At 42.6% G+C, this 24,050-nt stretch overlaps 1 protein-coding gene across 2 annotated transcripts in view; it reads left to right on the top strand.

Annotated features, from left to right (window-relative positions):
• The window catches only part of SHISA6 (shisa family member 6), a 1,105,137-nt gene that overhangs the window by 833,681 nt on the left and 247,406 nt on the right, over window positions 1-24,050 (top strand). For both annotated transcript variants that reach the window (XM_086928730.1, XM_086928729.1), the window contains exon 6: window positions 19,041-19,103. In XM_086928730.1, coding sequence (XP_086784856.1) covers window positions 19,041-19,103 — 63 coding nt within the window. The remainder of the gene's footprint in view (window positions 1-19,040; window positions 19,104-24,050) is intronic.

The following is a 24,050-nucleotide window of genomic DNA, read 5'->3' as shown; positions in this document are numbered from 1 at the left end:
CGACCCCTCTGAGAGCGACTTGTGGGAACCAGGTTGTAAACTATTGTGTATCATGTTATCCTATGGGTAGAAACTGTATAAAAGGAGCGATCCACAAATACAATTTGAAGCAGTCTCCCCGAACTACACTCGATGTACTTCTTGTGACTTCTGTGTTCCCTGCAGTAAATAAACCTTGACTCTTTGACGCCGAAGGAAGTGTCCCGTGTCTCTGTGATTTGTACGCCGGAGCAGGTTACCCACGAAGGTTTCAGGTGTTGTGCCCTGGCACCGCTGGGTCCAAAGAATCCAGTCCTTCACCTGAAATGCAAATTCGAGATCCGTTTATATATATATATGAACTTCTTAGCATACTTCATAATTTGTCATATTTCTCTGAGTCCTATAATCCATTAATCTATTGAGATACTTGGCTGTGTGAGCCAATTACAGTGCTGTACCAGCTGTCTGATCAAGCTGACTAAGAAACAATTGATCAATTCCAGGAGTGTGAAGTTGGAATGTCCATTGCTATTATTTTAAACTTACTTATTAATCTAGATGTGGAATGCTCCCAAAGTTCAACCATAGATGGGCCTAGACTTCTGCCTTGACATCCCCTGAAGCACTTAAGAAAGAACAGCCTGGCCAGGATGAGTGGAGATTGGCTCAGGATTGTATGTGGCTATTTTTAGGGGAGGCTGACATCTTTAATCCTTCACAGTTGTAGCACTTGTGTGGGATAGGCTGGTTGTTGTTAGGGACACCGGGGGTGGATGAGTAATGTACCAAAAGTAGCTAGGAAAGGGCCAACTTTCTGAAAGTGTAATTTTCAGATTTATAATTATAAATATGACCATATCATCACAAATGTCTTTTATTTACAATTCTTTAGACACCAAAATCGACTTTCCTATTTGCTCCCAACTGAAAGTTACAGATTATTAAAAGTAATAAGGTAACCCCAATGTTGTGCCTTGCAACAGGTAGGCCTTGCAGTAGTATAAAAGAACTTTAGGAATTTTTCACTACTAGTATATCTAAAATGTTAAAGTACATGTTCTACTTCTTCAATCCACTACACCCTGCCCTCTGGGCTGTGCAGGGCCTACCCTAGGGGTGACCTATATATCTTAAAAAAGAATGTTTAGACCTTTGAAAAAGAATTATTTTGCCAGGTCAACTGCAGTCATAGACTACAATGGCAGGCCTGAGACATGTTTAACAGGTTACCTAAGAGGGCAACACAATCAGTGCTGCAAGCCCATAAGTCGCATTTAATTTACAGGCCCTGGATACAGGCATTACCACTTTCCTATGGACTTACAGGTAAATTAAATGTGTCAATTGGGTCTAAGCCAATTCTATTATGATTTACGGAGTGAACATAAGCACTTTAACATTGGTTAGCAGTTGTAAAGTGTGCAACGTCCTAAATCCGGCAAACATAAAGTAAGCAAAACTGAAGATTGAAGGCAGGAAGTTAGGGAAGAACTACATAAAGGATAGAAGGTTTAACATGCAGCTTCTGGAACAGTGGCATACTTTATAAACCTTTAGTGCTAGGAGGAATGTGAATATCTTCAAGAGGGGCCCAAGAGGTACCTAGGCACCTTAACAATGTCATAAAGTTGTCTGAGACAATCTTAAGTAGCAGACTACCCACAGAGCACCTCCAGTGTGTTGCACTATGTTCCTCATTACAACTGCTCTGATCCTACACATAGCAGTCTAGGACCTTAACGTTAACATTCATTTTAATGAAAAATGGAGAGCAATCTGGTGAATCAGTTATTTTGGGTTGGACGGAGCATCTGAATCAATCAAACACTCACACCCAGTCAAAAGATCTGAGTTTAATCCATCACCGTTCTTTAGCCGAACTGCCAAGCCATGTCTGGCAGTTTGGCTAAAGAACGGTGATGGATTAAACCCAGATCTTTTGACTGGGTGTGAGTGTTTGATTGATTCAGATGCTCCGTCCATCACCACCCCCCTTTGTACCGCTTTTGGCCACCATACGTGTGGCAGGGTATGCTCAGACGTGAGTCCCTTGCTCACTTTGCCACTGGATTCAAGCACTCCGGGCTGAAGACGGCTGGAATGCCAGAAACCAGTCCTCGGAAGCTTGTTTCTGGTCCAGGGAAGACATGGCTTGGCAGTTCGGGCTGGACTGTTCCCATGAGGCACAGGGTCAGACTGATTTGCATATAGCCATGTCTAAACTGGGGTGGCAGAGTGGGCTAAAGAATGGTGATGGATTAAACCCAGATCTTATGACTGGGTGTGAGTGTTTGATTGATTCAGATGCTCCATCCATCACCACCCCCTTTTGTACCGCTTTAAATAGATGAGAGGCAGTAAAGAAGTATTGTATGGTGGAAAGTGAAAAATGCTGCAGAGATTTAAAACACAACTTGCTCCTGTGCCTAATATGAAAATAATGCAAAGCAGGTAAGTGTCGTAGAGCAATTTTGGCCATCTTTACACATCACAAATATGTCAGAACTTCATAACAGATACATAACATGAATGTGCATTTAGCCCTTGATTCTGGTGATATTGAAATATTAGTTGCATTTAACTGTATAACTAGAGAGCATTTACTGTAGGGCTAATGAATTTTCTCAAACTATGCATTTAGTAGTATTATACTTTAATTAATAAACCATCCGTACTTTGTAGACATTCACTCACTATAAAGATGAAATTTAACTTTCGTAATGTGTGCCTTAATACATTGAATAACATTTACTGTTTAGGCAACTGGATAAGAACTTTCATCATATACATAGAATGTGATTACATTACAAATGACATAGAGTGTATGTAATGTGTGCACTAAAGTTTCAAATATTTCATTTAATTGTAGTTCTTAGCCATATTGTTAGACATGGCATCTTTGGTGGGCTTTTTCCCGGTCTTTTTTGCTTCTGAGTCTGACCTCCTGTTTTGACTGTGTGCTGGATTTTGTTTTTGTCTGTTTTCGAACCCTGGGCACTTTACCACAGCTGATCACTGATCAAGTGCGAGTGCTCCCTGTGTAATTTGTAATTGTGATTGGTTTATTAGTGATTGGCATATTTTATTTACTGGTAAGTCCCTAGCAAACTGCACTGTCTGTCCCCATGGTCTGTAAATCAAATGCTACTATTGGGCTTACAGCACTGATTGTGTCACCCACATGAATATCCCTACAACCATGTCTCAGACCCTCCACTGCAGTGTCTGTGTGGGCAGTTTTAAACTGCCATGTCGACCTGGCAAGTGCACCCACTTGCCAGGCCCAAACATTCCCTTTTTCTACATGTAAGGCCCCCCTAAGTTTGGCCCAGGGTAGCACCAGGTCCAGAGTGCAGTGTATGGAAAAGGTAGGACATGTACTTGTGTGTTGAAATACTGCCAATTTTGTTTTTTCACAATTGCAAGTACTATCTCCCCTATAGATTATCATTGGAGTTGCCTTGCAACCTCTTACAAGTGCAACTTCCAATTGTGAAGAGATAGACATTCGGAGTCCCTGAACTCACATTAAAAAAAAACATCTTTTAGTGATGTTAATTTTTAATTTTGTGTTTGAAAATGCTACTTTAAGAATGTGAGAATGTTCCTACTTTACCATTCCGTGCCTCTGCCTGTCTGTGGAATCCATGTCTGAGGGAGGCTGACAGTTGGGCTTTGTGTGCATTCACTCTAGACAGTCACATAAAGGGAGCAGAGGTGTGCTCTGCCTATCCCGATGGCCCATCACCAGGCTAATGGGTCTTCATTAGCTATAGAGTGGTGGAAGGAGTTGTCACTGACACCTGAATAGGGCGCTGCCTGTCCTCACACATTTCTGTCTCCACCCCCCTGTAGTGTGCTTGGAGCCAGGTCAGTGGAAGGCAGGGTCCTGTGCACCACAAAGCCTTTCTTTTAACACCATTGCTGCGAGTGATATTTTCCTCCTGTGCTGATATTTCATGAATCCCATTGTTCATGACAAGCTCAGCTCATCATCAGCAGAGCTCCACTGTGCCTCATGACGAGCTGAGCTCGTCATGAACATCGTGGGGGTTAAAGTTGGCCTACTTGAAAGGCAGAAACTGGTATTAGTACTGGAGCTGTGACACCATAACTTCAGAACACTTCTGGACTAAGAGAACATTCTGCCTAGAAAAAGAGCTGGAGAAATTGTCAGGATGGACGACCACTCTGCTGTGGGCTTTGCTGTGTTGGCCTGCTGCTTGCTGCTTCTGTCCTGGGCAGTGAAAGGACTTGACTTTGCTTTCTACATCCTGCTTGCCAAGGTTATCCATGGGCTCGGGTGTGTTTGCCTCCTGTTACGAATTCTCAGAGCCATCCAAGATTTCATCTGCAGCCCTGAACTCCTCTGCTGGGAATTCTAATGTGCCAACTGGTGCCAATTTCAGTTCAGGCCCCTTAGAGGTGATTTTACAGCAAAAGACTAAATAAAAACACTGCATCGACTTCCAGCACGTTTCTTGACATAGCACTGCTGTGCAGTTAAAAAACCAACGCATCGAAGTAGTGAGGCCGAAGAATCTATGCAGCGCATGGCATGCTGCTTAAAGATCGCCACAACCTGTGTCCTGCGCACCCCATCACTGACGTCCTAGATGCACACTCCGGTTTCAATGCAGGCTATGCAGAGCGGGTAAAGAAATCAAAGCATCACCTGTTCTGCTGCTGCCACATTGACCCAGCACTTGTGGATTTTTGATGCATCGTTCCTATGCAACAAGTTCTCCATCGATATTGCCCAGTAGTCAGAAAGAGAGGCAACGTGTCTGGAAATCAATGTATCATCGCGAGGATACTCATGAGTAGTTGTGCGTGCTATAAATACCAATATAACATAACATCTCCCTTCACACTAAGGAACCAATGCATAACTTCCCCTGACAGCAAGGAACTGACGCATCACCTTCCCTGGCAGTAAGGAATCAGTGCATCACCTTCCATGGGAGTAAGGAACTCAGGCATTGCTTGGCTTTTCCTGCCCCTGCCTCGCTTGTTTTCAACTTTGATTTTGACGCATCCCAGCTACTTTGTTATAAAAGTGACGCATCCATAGTTGCTGTGGACTGAACTATTTTGAACCTTTTAAAAGTGATATCTTGACTTGTTCATGTTGGATGTTGTAATTTTGGTATTATTTTATTCAGATACATGTTGGTTATTTTTCTAAACTGATGTGGTGTCCTTTTGTAGTGGTTTCAATGTATTACTGTGTGTTTATGTAAACATGCTTTAGACATTGCCTCTGAGATAAGCCTGACTGCCCTTGCCAAGCTACCAAAGGGTTGAGCAGGGGTTGTTTTGGGTATGTAACTTCCTTACCCTGACTAGAATAAGGGTCCCTACTTGGACATGGCACACCCCTCTGACAACTTCAGAACCCCATTTCTAACACATACTTGCACATGACTATTCAAAGGATTAACTATTTGCTTTATGTTACACGAACCTAATGTACTGATCATTCATGTTCATAGGTGTTTAAATGTGCATACACATATTAGATGTGCACTCTTGCTAATAGTTAAAGTTGACAATTGAGGCCTATAATTCTTCATGCTGCATTTACACTGGTTTTCATTTTCTGCTGACATGACATTTCTTGCAGGTATTCACACGCTTTAATAGTTGAAGAATAGATGCATTACATTACTAGTAATAGAGAGAAACAGGCTGAGAAGAAGACCTTGATGAAAGAACATGGGGACCCAGGGCACTAACTGAAAGACCTATTCAGCAATGTTTAAACCTTGCTTGTGTGTGAGAAGACAATGTTGTTCCCATGTTCTGTGTTCCCATGTTACAGTCTATAACGTGAGAAGTGTAGAATGGCAATAGACCCCTGACGATGCGTGCAAAGGGATGTTGCCCAAGAAAGCTCTTGTGGTTATAACTTAGTGTTCACACCGTTAGAGATTCATATTCTTTTCAGATGCTTTCCAGATACTTTGCAGATCACTGCAGGTTCCCTGAGAGCACTTTGCTCTGGACTTTGAGAGGTACAGACCCCTATGTTTCCTTGAATCGTTGCTAAGTGTAGCTTAGGCTAACACTTACCTGCCAGACCCACGGAGGACTCTTGACCTAGCTTCTGAAATGTAGACACCTTCCTACTTAATTTTTTCTTGTCTAGTTCTAATTTCCTTTATGGAAATTCCTGATTTTTTAGATCTTTTAGATTTTTGGAGCCATTCTATTAGCAGGGATGTTACTTTAATTGATTAGATTTACCGATGTGTAGACAACCAAATCTGAGACTCTTCTCTGAGTATCAGATTCTCTTACTTACTTTTCTATTGCTGTGACCTAACAACTTGTCTGACTGATATTGTCCGCCTCAATTTCTTTCGTAGGTTGTGCCTGGCTATTGTTATTCTGTTCCTTTATAGCATTGTGTTAAGAGCTGAGTACTTTAACTTGATTCTTAATTTGTAATAAACCTTCCTAACCCCAGCTACTGATTCCTGGTCCTCATTGTGTAGACAAAAGGTTTTACTGTTCGTGGAATTTGATTGTTGTAAATGAAAACTCCCATCACTTCTCAGTCAGATATAAAGGTCCATCGGAGGACCAGTGGTGAGCGAGTGGGCCCAGAACACGCTGTCTCAAATCCAATTTATCAACTCACTTCCTTCAGTCGCCTTATAGTTTTCACAGAGGCTTTAGTAAGATAAGTGTGAACTTCATTGTCAAATCTTGGGTAAGACCTGTTTCATCCAATAATGCAACAGCAATTGTAAAAGTAAAATACCCCAAAAAGGGAGCAATATGGTAACATGTTTTCTTAAATCAAATCTGGAACAATTTCAAAATCAAAAATCATCAAAGGAGGGATCTGAGTGAGATTCATATATTCCATGGCACTTGGAAATGCATGTCTTCCCAGGCTTAGATGAAGTATTATCATTCTCTCCTAGGACCTAAGGATGTGGATATCAATCGTCTGGAACATAATTCAATTCTCCAATTAACGACGAGTGGCACCTTTAAAAATATGGCAGCCATTATGGATAGCTTAAATCTGACACTGATAATCGAGGTAACTTGCCTCAGCCCTCATTTATCGTGTGTGTAATTCATTTACTAGCAACTTGGCAGTACGATAACCGCTTTGGCTTGCACTGCATACCAAGCATGCCAGTAATACCCACTCTCAGGCATGTTGTACAAATACATTTTATATATTTAGAAGGGATTTTACCTACCACTTTTCAGATAGGCTTGTCATTTTTACCAACGTAATTACATCTCAAATGACTCATTAAGTCTTATTCTATAGCTTATATGGTATAGACGTGTTACCTTAAATGCTAATTAATATTTTAGTGTCAGATATAATGAGGGGATTACTTTAATGTTAACATATGCAGCGCTATAGCAATTTGAATGATTTTGCTAAATTACTGTCAACATTTTCAGAACTTGCCTCTCTGGGTTGCAAATTAATAAAAAGAAGTTTCGATTTTTTCTGACATTGCAACATTTTTCCCTACAGCTATTCGTAGTTATGGTACTAAACAGAAACTTTTCTTAGAAACATTTTCACGCAATACGATATACATATTACCATCACGGGAAAAGAATCTATGTAGAGGAAAATATAAAAACAGGTCATAATGAACTGCGTCACTACACTCACAATCAGATCGAAACATGTTCACCTAAAAAAAGTAATTTTTAGACAATGCAAGCCAAAATAAAGGTTTATCGATGTTAGATGTTTATTTAATGGGTCAGTCTGAACACGCCGAGTTGACCTTATCTCAGATGAGAGTTTATTGTGTCATCACAAAGAACTCCGTGCTTAAGTAAAAACCTTGATGGCATCTAAAGTTGGTATTGTTGTGGCAGTAGTATTTACACTCCACTTGACCTGACTGTACACGTTCTTCGCCGCATTATCACGCTCTGTGGTCTTGTCATGTGCCTAGGTGACATTTGGGTGGGAGTTGCTAAAGCATCAGGGGCCTCATTTATGAAAAGTGACGCATCGCTGCGTGAAAACAGCGATGCGTCACTTTTCACTGCGCACTCCTTGCGACACCAATGATGCGTCATATTTAATGTATGGCGCATCATGTCGCAAGGAGTTACAGATACGTCAGTATTTCTGACGTATCTGTAAGCACAAAAGTGACGCATTGCTGAAGTGTGTCACAAAAGTGACGCAACTCCAGGAATGCGTCCTTTCACATGGGGAAAGCCCCATGTGAAAGGGCTTGCGTCAGTCTTACGCCTGCTGTGAGGCAGGCGCAAGATTTTGACGCAACAGCGTCCTAAAAGTGACGCAGTGAAATCTCATAGATTTCACTGCATCACTATTATGAGGATTTTTGCTGGGGGACGCCCCCTCTGCATACATTATACCTGACGCAGGTATAATGTGGCGCAGGGGTTTAAAAAGTGACGCATCTACCTAGATGCGTCACTTTTTAAATATGGCGCAACAAGGCGCATTTTTTACACCGCTGGTGCGTCACAAAAAGTGACGCACCCTCGGCGCAAAACTGACGCAAGGCCTTCATAAATAAGGCCCCAGGAATTGAGGGACAGACCTGGCTTCCTGATTGAGACAGCAGAATCTCTGCAAAACTGTCATCAGAGTAATGCCGAGTTTACCACACGAATCCCAAATTACTCTTCCAAGTCTAAAATTACAAAACAGCCCAAGGATGCTTGTGTTATTGCTTTCATCAGAGTCGGATAATTATTTTATGTAATTGGCCCTGACCCCAAATATTACCATCTGTCTACGCCCCAACGGCGGTATAGAGACCATGGTGGGGTTCCTTATGACAAGGGAAGACCCAATATAGACGGCGAGCCAGAGAGGTCAAACTGATCCCTGCGCTCCCCTATCCAGCTTCACGAGCTGCTCGTACAAACCTGGTGTCTCTTACCAATGCCATTTTGTAAAGCTTTCAAGAAAGCGCTTAATGTTTGAGGGAGCACTTGAAGATCTTTGCAAGCTCCAGAGAGCTGTAGTTACTTCAACATGTATCCCTAATTCACGAACTCTGGGAAGATGACTGTAATTCTGAAGCTTTTACCTGAAGACAGCATTTACCAGAGTTGAGCTGGGGGTAGGGGGGAGGGAGGCGCGGTACAAGTGCTGCAGGATAGCTCTAATGAATGTGAATTACTCAAACAATATATGCTATTGCTTCCTCCAGATCCACTGTGTTTGCTTCGCAGCCTTGTCTCCTAAAAGTGCAAACCCTTCTCTGTACACACATAATCAGGCAGTGTGCAATCAGGATCCTTTGTTGCTGGAACAGAAGGACATAGCTGCACTCACACGGGTAGGCACTCATCATGATGGTCAGTCCTTGATAGGCCTACTTTATCAGAGGATGTAGAGCAGGTATATGTGGAACGACTTTTTGCAGAGGGAAAAACAGGTGTGTTTATTTCTCTGCTGAACCCAATCATAAATGTGATAATATCTTCAGGTGAAACACACAAAGTCCTCCATTTTTCATTCTTTTAAATGCACAAAATGAAGGTACCGCCTCTGCAGCCACAGAGCAAAGAAAACCCTGTGCAGTTCTATGCCTGGAGGGGCGATTCACCAAGAGTAAAGGACATCCGTCACAGACGACCAGCCTGGCAGATAACAGTGTGATTAGTGGCTACTTCTTATTGCTTTTCAGCAGTTGGTATTAACGAAATGTGACAAAGAAACATTCTTCATACACTGTGATTTAGCTGCAAGGAAAGGCAACTGCAGATTATTTAATCAAATACTTGTGCTGCCGAATTGCATTTGAGGCACCCAGTCTCTTCTTCTGAGTGCACGCGCAGGCTTTACAGAGGGTACTTGGTGACGCTTCACGCAGATGGTCTCTGGCACGTTATGTCACGTTACTGTCTTTCATAGAGCGAACAGCTGAAACCAGGACCAGGCTATAGGGCTTCACAGTACACAACATCATGATTCGTAATCAGTTATCTCAGCCCTTGGTAGTGCAGCTCTTTCTATTTTGCAGTGCTGTAAGTAATAATTGTTGCTATTTCCTAATCTAGGGCAACTCAATTCAATGACCTAAGAAGGATGACGGTCTGTGGAGGGATTCAGGTTTAGGAAACACACAGATGTTTGTTCCAAGCACCTACGTCACTGAGCAACCTTTTACACTAACTTGTTTGTACAATTGTACTTCATACTACACGTTTGCAGTTTCTAAGGGCCATATGTAGGTGGCGCAATACAGGTCGGTAACGGTGACATTCAGTAAATTTCACCGTTACCGACCGGTAAATAGGCATACGCGATGTAGGGAAGGAATCGGTAATAAGGAATTGGTAAATACCGATTCCTCATTACCGATTTCTAATTTACCGATTCGGAATTATCGAGCACCCAAATACCTAATTGGTAAATAAGAAACGGTAAAAACGAGAAAAGAGATGTAGGAAAAATTGGTAATACCGAATTTCATGAAATTCGATATTTAGGAGTCGGTAATTAACACTAACTGATAGCAGGTGATAATCAGGTGCAATGTATTTAAAAAGTCCCAAAATGCAACAGTGTGATCACTATGGCGGTCTTCTATGTAATTGGAAGGCGGCTACGGCTACAAGCAGCAGGAGTGAGGATCTGGAGACGGGAGGAGCGTGTTAACAAACAGCGCATCACACTCTTCCAACTGACTGAGGCTGAGATCCATGAAAGGTAAAGGCTACACCCCCCACACCAAAGCAATACAAAAGGGGATGATGGACAAAGCGTTTGAGCAAATCAAACACTCACCCCCAGTCTCCTGATCTGGGTTTAATCCATCACCATTCTTTAGCTCACTTACCCACCCCAGTTCAGACATGGCAATATGCTAATCAGTCTGACCCTGTGCCTCATGGGAACAATGCAGCCCAAACTGCCTAGCCATGTCTTCCCTGGACCGGAAACAAGCATCCTGGGACAGGTTTCGGATTCATAATCCTCATCAGCCAGGCTATCTTGAATCCAGTGGCCAAGTGAGCAAGGGACTCACGTCTGAGCATACCCTGCCAACTTAGGGCTAACAAAGCGATACAAAAGGGGATGATGGACTGAGCGTTTGAGAATATCAAACACTCACCCCCAGTCACCTGATCTGGGTTAAATCCATCACCATTCTTTAGCTCACTCAGCCACCCCAGTACACCCCCACACCATCCTGGACCTGATAAGGGACCTGCACCCTATGACATGCGGAAACTGTGCCCTTTGGTAAAAGTCAGTCTTGGTTTTCAGCAGTTCCGCCTGTGTGTTTGGGAAGCATATGTGGTGATGCATTCTCTGCATCATGGCATCCAGGAACTTCTTAAAGAAACGGGACAGGCAACTCTGTGACACCCCACCTACTGCAGCTATCACCCTCTGGTAACTGCCAGATGCAAGTAAGTGCAGGCTACAGAGCACCTGCACAAGTGGTGATATGGCGTGCACCCTTGGTGTTGGATGCTCCAGGAGTGGGTGCAGGTCCCTTATCAGGTCCAGGATGGTGTGGGGGTGTAGCCTGTACCTTTCATGCCCTCAGACAGCGTGGAGGTCATAGTGCTGATGCCCTTCTCAATGTTCACCATGTTGTTGTTGAGGTGCTTCATTTGCCGCTGTACAGAATGAATTGCCTTCCATTGCAGGCACTGCACCTTGACCATGTTTGCCTCCAGCTCTGCGAAGACACCATGATCCTCACCCTGCAAAGGTGGACTGCTTTCCCGAGCCCAGCGGCATCTGGCACCTGTGTGTGCTCTCTCAGAGGTGGACTGCAACCAGCATTACTGCCATCCACTGGCACAGTTTCCTCCCCCCTGGTGTCTTCTGAGGACGACTCCCCCTGGAGTGTGGCAACAGCATGCTTCCTGGGTCTTACCACTGCAGGTGGTGTTGCTGCTGGTGAGGCTAGCAGTAGTGGTGATGCTGGCAGTGGTGGTGAGGCTAGCAGTAGTGGTGACGCTGGCAGTGGTGGCGAGGCTGGCAGTGGTGGTGATGCCGGTGGTCGTGGTGTGGTGTGCCCTGCACTTGCACTGGCCTCCTCTGATCTTTCCTTCTGGGGTGCCCTTCCTGCCTTGTCTTGAGCAGACCTGTGCAATGTCTCGCCTGTCGACAGAAATTGTACATTAGTTCAGTGGTCCGGCAGTACTGCATAGCAATATTACATTTTCATTTCTGGCACACTATATCAATGTCCTCTGCTTTCTTATCACTGATGTGTGTCACATGCCTTGTTGCTCAGTGTGATGAATGTCATGATAGGTGTTTCACTGACTACAACTCCCATAATGCATTGCTGGTGCTTACTAAAACCTTTACTGGAGTGGGATTCACACAGCCTCAGAGGGGAATGGGGATAGGGAAGACGGCAGATTGCTGTACATGCTTCTTGCCTTGTTTGTTGGCAGCTTGAAAGGATTTTCACAGGAACGTATACAGTAATACAGGAACTTGGTTGTTGGTGTGTTTCCTATTAGTTGATTTGCATGATAAACAGTACATCTTTTGAGAGAAAAATATGTAAAGTAATTTTTTACAATTCCTTAGAGACAAGACATCTTATGCACAACTTCAGCATACATCAAAGAAAGTCAAAAGGCATGAATTATTTATGTATGTATATGGAATTTCTATAGAGCAAATGTAGCCAAAAGGCGTCTGAGCACTGACATGGTCAACGACGAACATAAAATCAATGCATTCGAGGTGATAGAGCTGAGTTGAGGATGATTAATACATTGTGGTATAGTGTTCTTTAAAGAGGTGAGTCTTCAACTCTTTCCTAAATTGGAGCAGCAGTGGATCGGCTCTGGTACCACATTACAGATGCAACGCATTTCCCTTCATTACGCTGGGCTCACCTTTCAAAAGGTGCACCTCCTGAGAGCTTCTTTGCCTCTGTGCCCACCCATGTAATATGGCGCAGAGAAAAAAGGATTCCCTCATTTGCAAGGGGCATACTCCCATGCAAATGAGGGAATTGGCCCTGAAGATAGCGCTGGTGCTTTATGTGCGCCAGCGCTCTTGGTATTACAGACAGGCTGCACAAGCATTGCCGGCCCCTTCTGTAATACCGAAGTGGCCCAGGAACGTGTAAAGTGGGCACAAAAACATGTTGCCCCTGGTGTATACGGAGCTGTTGGAAATGGCAATGTTTGCAACAGCCCTACAGCTTACTATATATGGCCCTAACCCCTTGCCATGGCAAATTTAAATCTCAAGCCATTTCCAGAGTGAGAAACCATGGGCAAAAAAGTTAGTGAATACTCACAAACCTATGAATTTCTTCACAGGTAAATCTATACGAGAATGGCAGCAACCTCCTAACACTTTGAACTCTAGGATAGTGGCAGATTTCCTGTCGGAGTAAATCTCATTTACTATGACAAAATTTCATTTTATGAATCAGAGAATCAGGAATAGGATGTTTTTCTTTGTAAATGCCTGTATTTGAATACCCAGGTTTCATCTATGTGAGGGAATACCTTTGTTAAATGGACCAAAAGTGATTTGTCGCAAGATTTGAAACCAACAACATACCTGTTTATCAACCTTACTTAGAACTGTATTAGACTTCGTTTTTGAGTGATAAACACGTATGGAATATAGTTTTGTAAACTATCATTCCAGCTCTCACTACTTCCCTAGTTACACATTGACCTGCCATAAAGCAACAATTAGTGTTTGGGAATTTATTATAGGTGTATATTATTCTTTTTAACTATCCTAGATAATTCAGACTACTTAGAAGCCACTGGCCAATAGTGGTTTATCACATTTTCTTTCATGTGTGCTACAGTCGGTTGCCACCAGTTATGGCACAGTTCTCTAGGCAATTCTGACTTCATTGATTAGTCTGGTGTTGGGTCTGTGCAGCTCATTACAAAAAAAAAGCCTATTTTGCTAATTAAGAAAAACTGCCAAGCTGTTATCGTGGAGAAAATGCTCCGAATTATTTAAATAACAGCGGAATTCGGTCAATAGGTCAAGCCTTCTGCAATAGCAATTAACTATTTGCAGAATGGTGCACATAATAATAATAATAATAATAATAATAATAACAATAATAATAATAATAATAATAATAATAATAATAATAATAATAATATTATTACCAGCATTTGTAAAGTGCACAGCTACCTCTGGGGAGGTGTCCCGGCACTGCGGGCCATCAGGAAGATTAAGCGAGCTATTGCCCAGAGTCACATGGTGCTGGACAAACCTTCAGCTGGGATAATAACTGTGAACCCTGTGGTCCAGAGTGAGGTACCCTGGCCACTGCGCCCTACCTCTTCCTCAATTATTATTATTATTATTAGGTGACCTAGCCTGAAAATATGGGTCTTCAGGTCTTTTCTAAAAGTTAGAAATTCCGAGATGTATCTTAGTGTTGCAGGAAGTGATTTCATTATTTGAGACTTACAGCCTGATTCATCATTCATATTTGTGCTCGCAAAGGGCCAGATTCTGATAATCTGGCCCTTTGCGAGTGCAATTTTTCCATTTGGGATTCATCATCCCAAATGCAAAATTCGCTATTTAGAAACTCACAAATTTGCGAGGAATAGCATTTAAGGAATCTCTATTGACCTGTTGAAATGTGCATTTAAGGGGTGCTACAGGGTGTCCTTTGGACACCCCTGGCACCCTTTAAATCGCTATCTTATTTGCGATTATCAAATTGCTAATCGCAAATAAGGAATACTCCCCATTCATTCCTTATTTGCGATTAGCAATTTGCTAATCGCAAATAAGGAATCTGTAGGAATCGCATTTAATTTTGCGATTCCTACATGAATCCCGTTTTGCGAGTCTGTAATAGCGATTCCTTATGAATCGCTATTTCAGACTCGCAAAACGGGTCTTTCATGAATATGGCCGTAAGGCTCTAGAAGGCCTGGCTTAGAGTCTTGTGGTGTGATTTGATAGCAACCGTGACCAGTCCTGCTTTGGTTTGCAGGAAAGCTTTGATTATACACAGGTCTGCAAGAGGTGCATATCTAGCATCGAGATGTAAAAGTACATATAGCATGAGCAAATTTAAGCCCTAACTGAAGTGGTTTAATGCCATGATCTGAAAGATGTACTACACAAAAGGGCAACCTAGTATTCCCTTGTGGGCTTGGGTATCAATAATTCAGTAAGGTGAGTTGCCAGCCAGGTAGTCTTCAAAGAAAGAAATGATATAATGCACGTTACTTGGGGATGTCCTAGGGTGACATCATAAATGAATTTGTTACAATTTTAAAGCAGGAAAGTGTCAAATGAATCACAAAGACAGACATATATGCTTTTTCAAATTATATTCGATTCAAACGGAGAGAAAATGAAGGGAGTTCAAAGAAAATTATAACATACAGAAACGGCAATGTGTTGGTTAAAAAACTTCATAGTGCTGCTCCTCAATATTTGGCAATGTACTAATATCCCCCTTCTCATGAAAATACTTGAATGTCCTTCTTGACATTAAGAGAAAATTGCTGATGGTAATGTGGATGGTCCAAATGAGAGATGGGCTGTACATCGATGTTTCGGTCTCATATAGTGTGTATCCATTCGACCATCGTCAGGATTGTAATAATTTCTGAAGAATATAAACAATAATAAAGAGTTAAAAGATGAAAAATCAAACTGCACTGTATGCCTAATCATCATACACCTGTTGTGGACACTTGTGAGACCTTTTTTTCTTTCTCTTGGAAAGGTTTGACTATTTCTGGACACTCGTTGGATGGGCATTATCTTTTCCTTCTCTTGGAAGCCATTTCCAATTAACATGATGATTTAGTCTGTTTTTTTAACTCAAGTGATGGTCCCTTTTCTCTAACTCCAAAGTCGTGTATATGGGTTTTCTTTCTTTTCTTTCCTATCCACAACAAGTGTATAATGCTTAGACAGGTACTCCAGTTTGATTCTTCTTTTTTTTATCCTTTGGTATTGCTTCCTTCAGAAGCCTATACACCATTTTTTTTATTCATTCAACACCTTACTGCGTCATATTTGTAACAAACTAATTTCTGATGTCACTCTAGAATATGCCCGTCTAGCTAAAATATTATAATTTCTTTCTTTTAATGACTTCTTTGTTTACAACCCAGTTTAAATGCCTTAAAAGATGACACCCCAGTTCTAATGCGAATGTATGTGTCTTTGGGTAAAGCACATAATGTATCTATCTCTTTTTCTATATGGTATTGCCAAAGAATACCTTATTTTGAAAAGACACAAGCACCGACATGATGATGTGCTTTTGTTTTAAAGGAAGCAAAATATAATATGCATTTATTTTTAAATATATGTTTCCGACTTTAGATAGACTTACTTTAAAACTTCTACCATAGCATTTGAAAAGGTATCTAAACTGTCGGAATTCACATGGACTACAAGTACCTTGATAGGAGAGGGAAAATATACTTTTTCTACTATTAGAGGCTGCCGCACATGTTTGTAAATATTCCTAGCCCAGCCGACCCTGAGAAAAAGCTTAAAACTCTGTCCTTTCTTGTTGCGTATTTTTTCCATCTATCAATTACTTTTAAGATATGTCGGGGAGAAAGATCTACTGCCATACATAAGTGACATCGTTTTTTTCTGTAAAATTTCAGAAAGTCTTTGGTAATGATTTCAACAAATTGAGACTACAAGACGTCTTAATAAAAAGAAATTCAGTTCTACCAACTAATTAAGCATAATTGCTTCACTTGTAGTTATTGACTGCAGGTGAGTTTCCATAATAAAGATAGGGAAATTAACAGCTGTTTTTGCCACACAATACCTTTCCGATTTGACAAGAATGGAAAGGGCACAGTCTGCCTCTTACCTTTTTTGTCAAAGTGGAAATGTATGCCCAAATGCCATAGAAAAAATAACAAACAATGCCAGTTTGTTTATTTTTCTGGTGTTGTTAGGGCTTACCTTTCCAATTTGACAAGGATGGAAAGGGGCCATCACAGGCAGAAATTGAGAGCAGCGCCTGATGAAAATAGCTATTGCATTCTTTAGAGGTCCCCCTGCACAGGCACCTTGTGCTAAGAGTCAGTTGCTGCCCCATCTAGTTAAGGCACGCCAGAGGAGCAGGGTGTTGACAGAATGCTCCATCAGTGGACTTGCAAGGCTAGGTATAACCTGCAAGGGGAGCGTTTGATTGGCTGACCACTACTGAACATTCTCCTCCAGGTGCTTAGTTGATTTATGCCATGCCAGTAAAAATAAATGTGGCCCAATAAAGCATATTATGTTCATCAAATGTATTGACAAACACATTTATTACCACAGTGCTAAGATCAAATCCTACTTTATTGCCACAATAGAGCATTATCCACGGTGTCATCTAGTTCGTTGTTATCTGACTCATGCTTAACTGCTTCATATATTCCCTGTTACAATCACTGTACAACGAAAGAACAAGGCTAAATTCACAAGTTTAATTTAATACTTTTTTGTTGAATCCCTTTCTTTAAACTTGGATATATTAAAATATAGAACATCATATAAGCAGCCCCGGAAGGTAATATATTATGTACCTTTACACAAGAAGTCATCTTTTTTGGGACTTTTTTTTTTTACTCAAATAGCATTTGAACGAACTTGAAAAAAATATATTTTCGTCTTAACTAATGCGTACAAACCTTTCTCTGATGCTTCTGAAATATAAAAAATCATGTTTTATGTGTTTGCTCAGCTACATTTCACTGCAACAGATACGAGATTTGACCTGCACAGAAAATGTGCTAAAGTTTGTTGACATGTTAGTTACAACACATAATGTTAGGACTATGGGCTGGGAATAAGGACGATTATGCATGCTGTGATTGTTACAGGACATGGGGGCATATTAGCAAGAGCGATATCGCCGCATTAGCGGGACTTTTTCCCACTAAAGCGGCAATATTTTTATCACCCTATTAGCAAGCTGTCGCTAACAGCAGCTAGCAACAGCTTATAAGCGATAGCCACAGGTTTGGGGCCCGCTTTGCATGTCCGCGATATTTATCACTAATGACAGGCAAAGTGGGCGCATACAACCTGTTAGCGACTGAAAGCAGTCGCTAACAAAGCTATCGCCTATTAGCAAGGCAGGCGAAGCGATAAAAATGTTTGCACTAAGCGTGAATATCGCCAGTACATAACTGCTGCTCAGACCAGGACTTAACCTGTATATCCAATGGGAGGTGGATATTCAGGTTAAGTCCCCATTAGCGTTGATGCCTGAATATCGCTGGATTTCCAGCGATATTCACGTATTGAGCCGCTATCGCCGGATATTTTATCGCTTTAGAGATAAACATTGCTAATAGCACGTCATCTCTGCGACAATAGGCGGCGATAAAAAAAATGCGCTAACAGCATTTAGCGATAATTATCGCTATTTGTTGCTAATATTCCCCATAGTAAGATGTGTATTCTCCCCAGCGAAGATCTTCTTTCTAAATAAGCATGTGTCCAAGGGATATCCCCAACACGAGCTCTTCTGGATAAGCATCGAAGCATTCTTGGTTTGGCCAAGTCTTCCAGGGGCTTCACTATCAATACTGCAGCAGGAGCAGTGACACAGGTTGTGAGGAGACAAATTAGTTGCTGTTGTTATCACAAAACCAGAGGATGGGGGCCCAATGTTCTTGTGGGCAAGAGAGCTTGAGGTGCTCTTGCTATGCCACCCTCAACGTACATCGGTGGGTGAAATGTTATTTCCAGCATGAGTTAATAGAACCAATGCTCAACAAAATCAAATGGTTGGTTCACCTCTACACAATGGTTCCCTGCAGCCTATGGAACATGTTCTGTATAATATACCATAATATGAGTGTTCGCTGGCTCTCTATCTAGAGTTCTGGCATGTTTAGCAGTAAGCAGCTTTATCTAAGTTTCTTTGATATGCTTTTTTATTTTCAAGTACACATTTCTGATCGTTCTCGTTTGAGACGTTAACTAGGATTACATTTTCAGTGTCACCAGTCCATAACTTATTATAGAAAATTGAACATTAAATGCATTAATAATATTTTAGCATGTTGATATAAAGGGTATTCTCATAGTGAATTCTTTGTTTGATTTGCAGGTGACCAGCAACAGAACTATAACCACCTGATATTGAACAGTGCGACTCAGACGCCCACTAATGGTAAGATTACGCCATTGCAAACTAACAACACTTACTTCACTTCACTGTCTATTGTCAATGAAGTGCATGTACATTCCTTAGAGAAATGCATGATAAATGTGCTTAGAGAAACATTCAATGGGAAATGCTTTTTCAGGGGACTGAGTGACAACGATAGTTTGTTTAAACGATAACAGGTTATTATCCAAAATTATATATTAGGGCAAAATTTGTTTTGATATAATTTGGCGAGGCCTTGAAGCACCCCACCCATTCACCTGTTGCAGGTCTGAGCATGCATCTGTGGTCCAAAATGTGTGTGTGAGATTGTGTGTGGATGCAGTGTGGCATTCCAACGAGGAGTTCAGTGTCCTGCTTGAAACTGTGAGTGGAACATTAGTGTCTCAATTAGACCCCCATATTGACACAAACATGTATTATGTGGGCATTCCCTTACTCCAATCTCACCCCTTCCCAGCATGGAAATGGTCAAATGTTTACTCCAGCTAATTGGTGGTAAGTGTAATGGATCATCCTCAAATTTGCTGGGCCTGTATTTAAAGAGCTTTCTCCACGGGAAAAATTTTCCTTTGCAGGTTTTTTTTTCCATTCACACAGGAGGCGCAATTCCCCTGTGTGGAATTCCACAGTATGAGAAATAGGACCCCATCTGACATGTCACATGACATTACCAAGAAGTATGATTGGTAATCTGCACCGGATGCAGCTTTCTAAGCATACTACTGGGAATGCTGGTGAATTGCAAAAAGAAGTAAATCTGCATCTATGCATGCTACTTTTTTTCCTGAACATGACCCAATAATTAAAATAACGAATATTCATTGAATTCTTCCAATACCAAATAGAAGCCTTTTTCATTAATATATAGAGATCAGTGGCGACGGCTCCAATGTTGGGGTGGTGGGGCAAAGCAAACGCAGGGGGAGGGGAAGCAGTGGGAGGGGAAAATAATAAAAGAAAAACACTTACCCGCTCTTGTGCCCGCTGCCTCTTAGCTCCTCTTCCGACGCTGGTCATGCTGTACAGGCTCCCAGGGGGCAATCCCAGCACTGGTCTAATCCTGGTAATAGCAGCATGAGAGCATTGCCGTGAAGCTTGCTCAGGCCCAGGGAGCCTGGGTCTTTTCTCCAACTCACGTATTGCTGCACAGTTGAGTTGGAGAAACATGAGTACCCAGGTCTGTTTGGCCAGCCGCATATGGCCGGCCAAACTAACATGCGCACTTACAAGAGCCCAACACTCCTTCCTAAAGAGTGATGCTTGGCAGGATGGCCCCGCTGCCGCCCTAACCCCGGCTGGCAGTAATGAAAAATAAAATGATAATAAAATGGTTTTATTTTCATTTTATTTTTCAGTGGGGCGGCGCTCCTTCACCATAATGGGAGAGCTGTCCGTGTCTTAGATATTACTGGTAGAGTGGCTTGGTCCCTCTGAAGGCAACTTGAGGTCCTTTACATCTAAACCATAAAAACAAACAGATATTACTATAAAGCAGCACGAATTGGAAGAACTGACTTAAACGAGGGATTTTGTACTGTTGACCTTGTCTCTAACAATGAATGCTGATAATGCTTTGAAATGATGCCTGGAAACAAAAAATGTTATGAAGCATATGTGACTCTAGTTGGCAACGAATAGTAAATCAGAAGTAGTTAATCAAGAATCCTACAAATATTTTTCGTCGCTTTCAAACTCCTTAGTGGCATTATTTGGGTGATTTATTTATTACTTTGATTAATTTAGGCAATACTCTGTGTGATTTATATGTGACTAATAGATTAGAAGTCATCCATTTCTCTGAGTCAGCTTGTTATTTGTGTGAAAATTGAATTGTGTCAAATATGCATGCAGTTTAGGTTTCTCTTGATGAATAGACAGTGCTGTGCTGTTCATAAGGCTTTTCGTTTGTGTGATGAAGAGGCTTACAATTATTTATGGTTATTTTTATGTTGTGACTAGTATGTGTTTGGAATATTTCTATTTGTAAACATGGACTATAGATTGTCAATAATGTCTGAAAGGGCCACCAGCCCATGATGGCAGCTGCTGAACTTGGCCACACAATTTTTTATATTTTTTCAATATATTTCTTTCATTTACTTTTGACTATTTGATAAATCCAAGTGTGACCAAATGGCATAAAGCAAAGATTCCTAATAGGATTGTCTGCACACCCCTAGGGTCTGTGATGCCTATTTTGAATACCTACAACTATTTAGAAAATGAATGAATGAATGAGCAGATTCAAGACCAAGATGGCCACAGAGTAGGAGCCATCCGAGGAGCTCCCGGTTTGAGGATCACTGTTAGAACTGGGGGTCTCTAGTTGGCAGGGGTAGGTACCACTGTCCAAATAGGGACACTTGATTCTAGTCAGGGTAAGGAGGAAACCCTCTGAGATAACCCCTGCTCATCCTCTAGGTAGCTTGGCACGAGCAGTCAAGGCTATTCAGGAGGCAATTTGTAAAGTATTTGTACCAACACTCACAGTAACACAGTGAAAACACCACAAACTGACTCCACAACAGTTTAGAAAAATAAAGATATTTATTCTAAACTACACAAGACCAAAACGACAAAAATCCAACATACACAGTTCAAGAATATGGTTTCAAAAAGAGTTCTTAAGGTTGTAAGCTAAGTTCTTTAGGTTGTGATAAAATAATGCACAGATGTGTGAAAAGTTCACAGTTGCGTCACAGTGCCTGTTAGTTGCGACAAAGTTTCAATAGCGGAAGTTGGTGCGGTGGAAAACAAGCGATGCGTTGCTCCTGAGACCCTGGGGAGGCGATGCGACAGGCCCACTGCAGCAGCGGGCGTGTTCGGCAAATCCGTTCTGTAGGGGGAGGAAGGCCACTTGTATGGATTCCGGTGTGTAGGTTCCGTAGGAAGTTGGTTCCCGCAAAGGCACGATGCGACGATCTCATAAGGGCTGCGACGATGTGCGCGGTCCAGCGGTGATCCTCTCTCTCGCAGCTCCTCGCAGGACAGTCTTCCTTCTTCAGATTCAGCTTTCTCCTTGGCAGAGGTTCCTTCTTGATTCCAGGATGATCTAATTTTCTGTTGTCAGGGGTCCTGTACTTATACCCCTAGAAGTCTTTGTTCTCTTTGTGCATGTGGGCCCTGAGCCCGGTCTGAACCAGTTCTGGGTGTTTCTTGAGTACTTTGTTTTCCTGGCTTCTCCTTTCCTTTCAGAGTGAGGGGCAGGGTCGTCTGCCGCCCAGCAGGAGGTGGAGACAGCATTGTGGCAGGCAGGCACCGCTCTATTCAGGCCCAGGTGCTAACTCCTCCCACCACTCAGGTTGCAAATGCAGTCATTCAGCCTAGGGCTGACTCAGCCAGCCTCCCGGGGAATCCCCAGCCCCTGTCACTCTCAAACAAGACAGTCAATACACAAACAGGCCAAGGCACACAGAAGGGTCAGACAAGACAACAGCAACTTTCTAAAAGTGCTGTTCTCAAACACAGGATTTAAAAACAACCTTTCCTAAAAGATGTGTTATTAAATTCTGAGTTCAGGGATACTAGATACTTATGTCCTATCTTGTTTCTATGGGAAGAAATGCTGGAAGCCACTGTAGCCAGCATCTCCCCCATGTTAATCTATGGAGCAAGATAGCCTTACAATAGTGAAAAACGAAAATGGCTGCCTTTCACTACCAGAGCATGTCACCTGCACCAGTACATGGTCTACCTTTCACATACACTGCACCCTGCCCAGGGGGGTACCTTTGGCCTTCCATAGGGGTGACTAATGTGCGTAAAAAGGGAAGGGTTAGGCCTGGTCAGTGGGGACACTGACCAGGAGGACACAGCAGTTCCTAGACTGCACACAGGCACTGCAATGGCAGGCCAGAGACACCATTTTAGATCTACTCATGTGGGTGGCACAATCAGTGCTGCAGGCCCACTAGTAGCATTGGTCATCACCAGCCCTGGCACACCCCGTGCACTTTACTGGGGACTTCGTGGTGATACAAATATGCCAATCATGTATATCCAATCATGATAACAATTTACATAGGGAGCACTTACACTCTGGCACTGATCAGCAGTGGCAGAGTGTCCAAAGCATCTAAACCAGCAAAAATGAAATCCAGCACAGCATCAAAAATACAGAAGGTAGAGGCAAACAGATAGGGGAAAACCACGCCAAAGATGCCAGGTCTAACAATCACTAATTAGGTTATTATGCCCGTATAAACCACCTAATCGGCCCTCCATCTGCCTGCCCCTGGACCAGACTGTGCACTCTTCCGAACTACCTCACTGAAAAGGATTTTAGCAGCCATCTTACCCTGATTGACGACCGCTGCTGCACAGGAAGGTGCCTACGCTGCCCGGACCCGACACTGCTTTACTGGTGCCCAGCTCCTCGGCTTTTCTGCTGCAGGAGGCCAGCGGCTGTGGCAGCGAACCCTTGATTGACATTGCCGCTCTCCCGACTCCGGCACCTGCCCCCGGTGGAGCTATGGGGGTTACCCGGTGCACGGGTGCCATCTGATAGGACTCTGCCTGATGGCTGAGGAGTTTAATGACGAATCCCCTGCAACTGCAATCCTTGCCCCTGAGGACCATTCCGGACCTCTGAGAATACTTTCTGAGACTCTCCTGAACATTGCAGCGCGCGCTTTTCTCTACCTGAGGGGCAGCATTTCCCTGACGCCACCTCGTCTCCAGTACCATTTGCCAGCCTGCATCGCTGCGATCGGTTCGGTTTGACCCTGGGCTCCCTGTTCCTGCAGGAACAGGGAGCCAAGTAGGTTGCAATTCACTCAGTGAACTTGATCACCACTACAATACAACTTAGCTCTACATATCCATTCTTGTTTGTCCTCCCACAAGGTGCTCTTTTTGTCCTGATGAAGACCCCGCTGTGAGGCCATCACTCACCCTCCTCATCACAAGGGTCGAATGCTCATAGGACTAAATGTTATAAATTACAGG

Source organism: Lissotriton vulgaris, chromosome 7 (assembly GCF_964263255.1).
Source record: "Lissotriton vulgaris chromosome 7, aLisVul1.2, whole genome shotgun sequence".
Lineage (NCBI taxonomy): Eukaryota > Metazoa > Chordata > Amphibia > Caudata > Salamandridae > Lissotriton > Lissotriton vulgaris.
The sequence above is the reverse complement of the archived record's forward strand: the minus strand, read 5'-3'. Positions and strand labels throughout refer to the sequence as shown.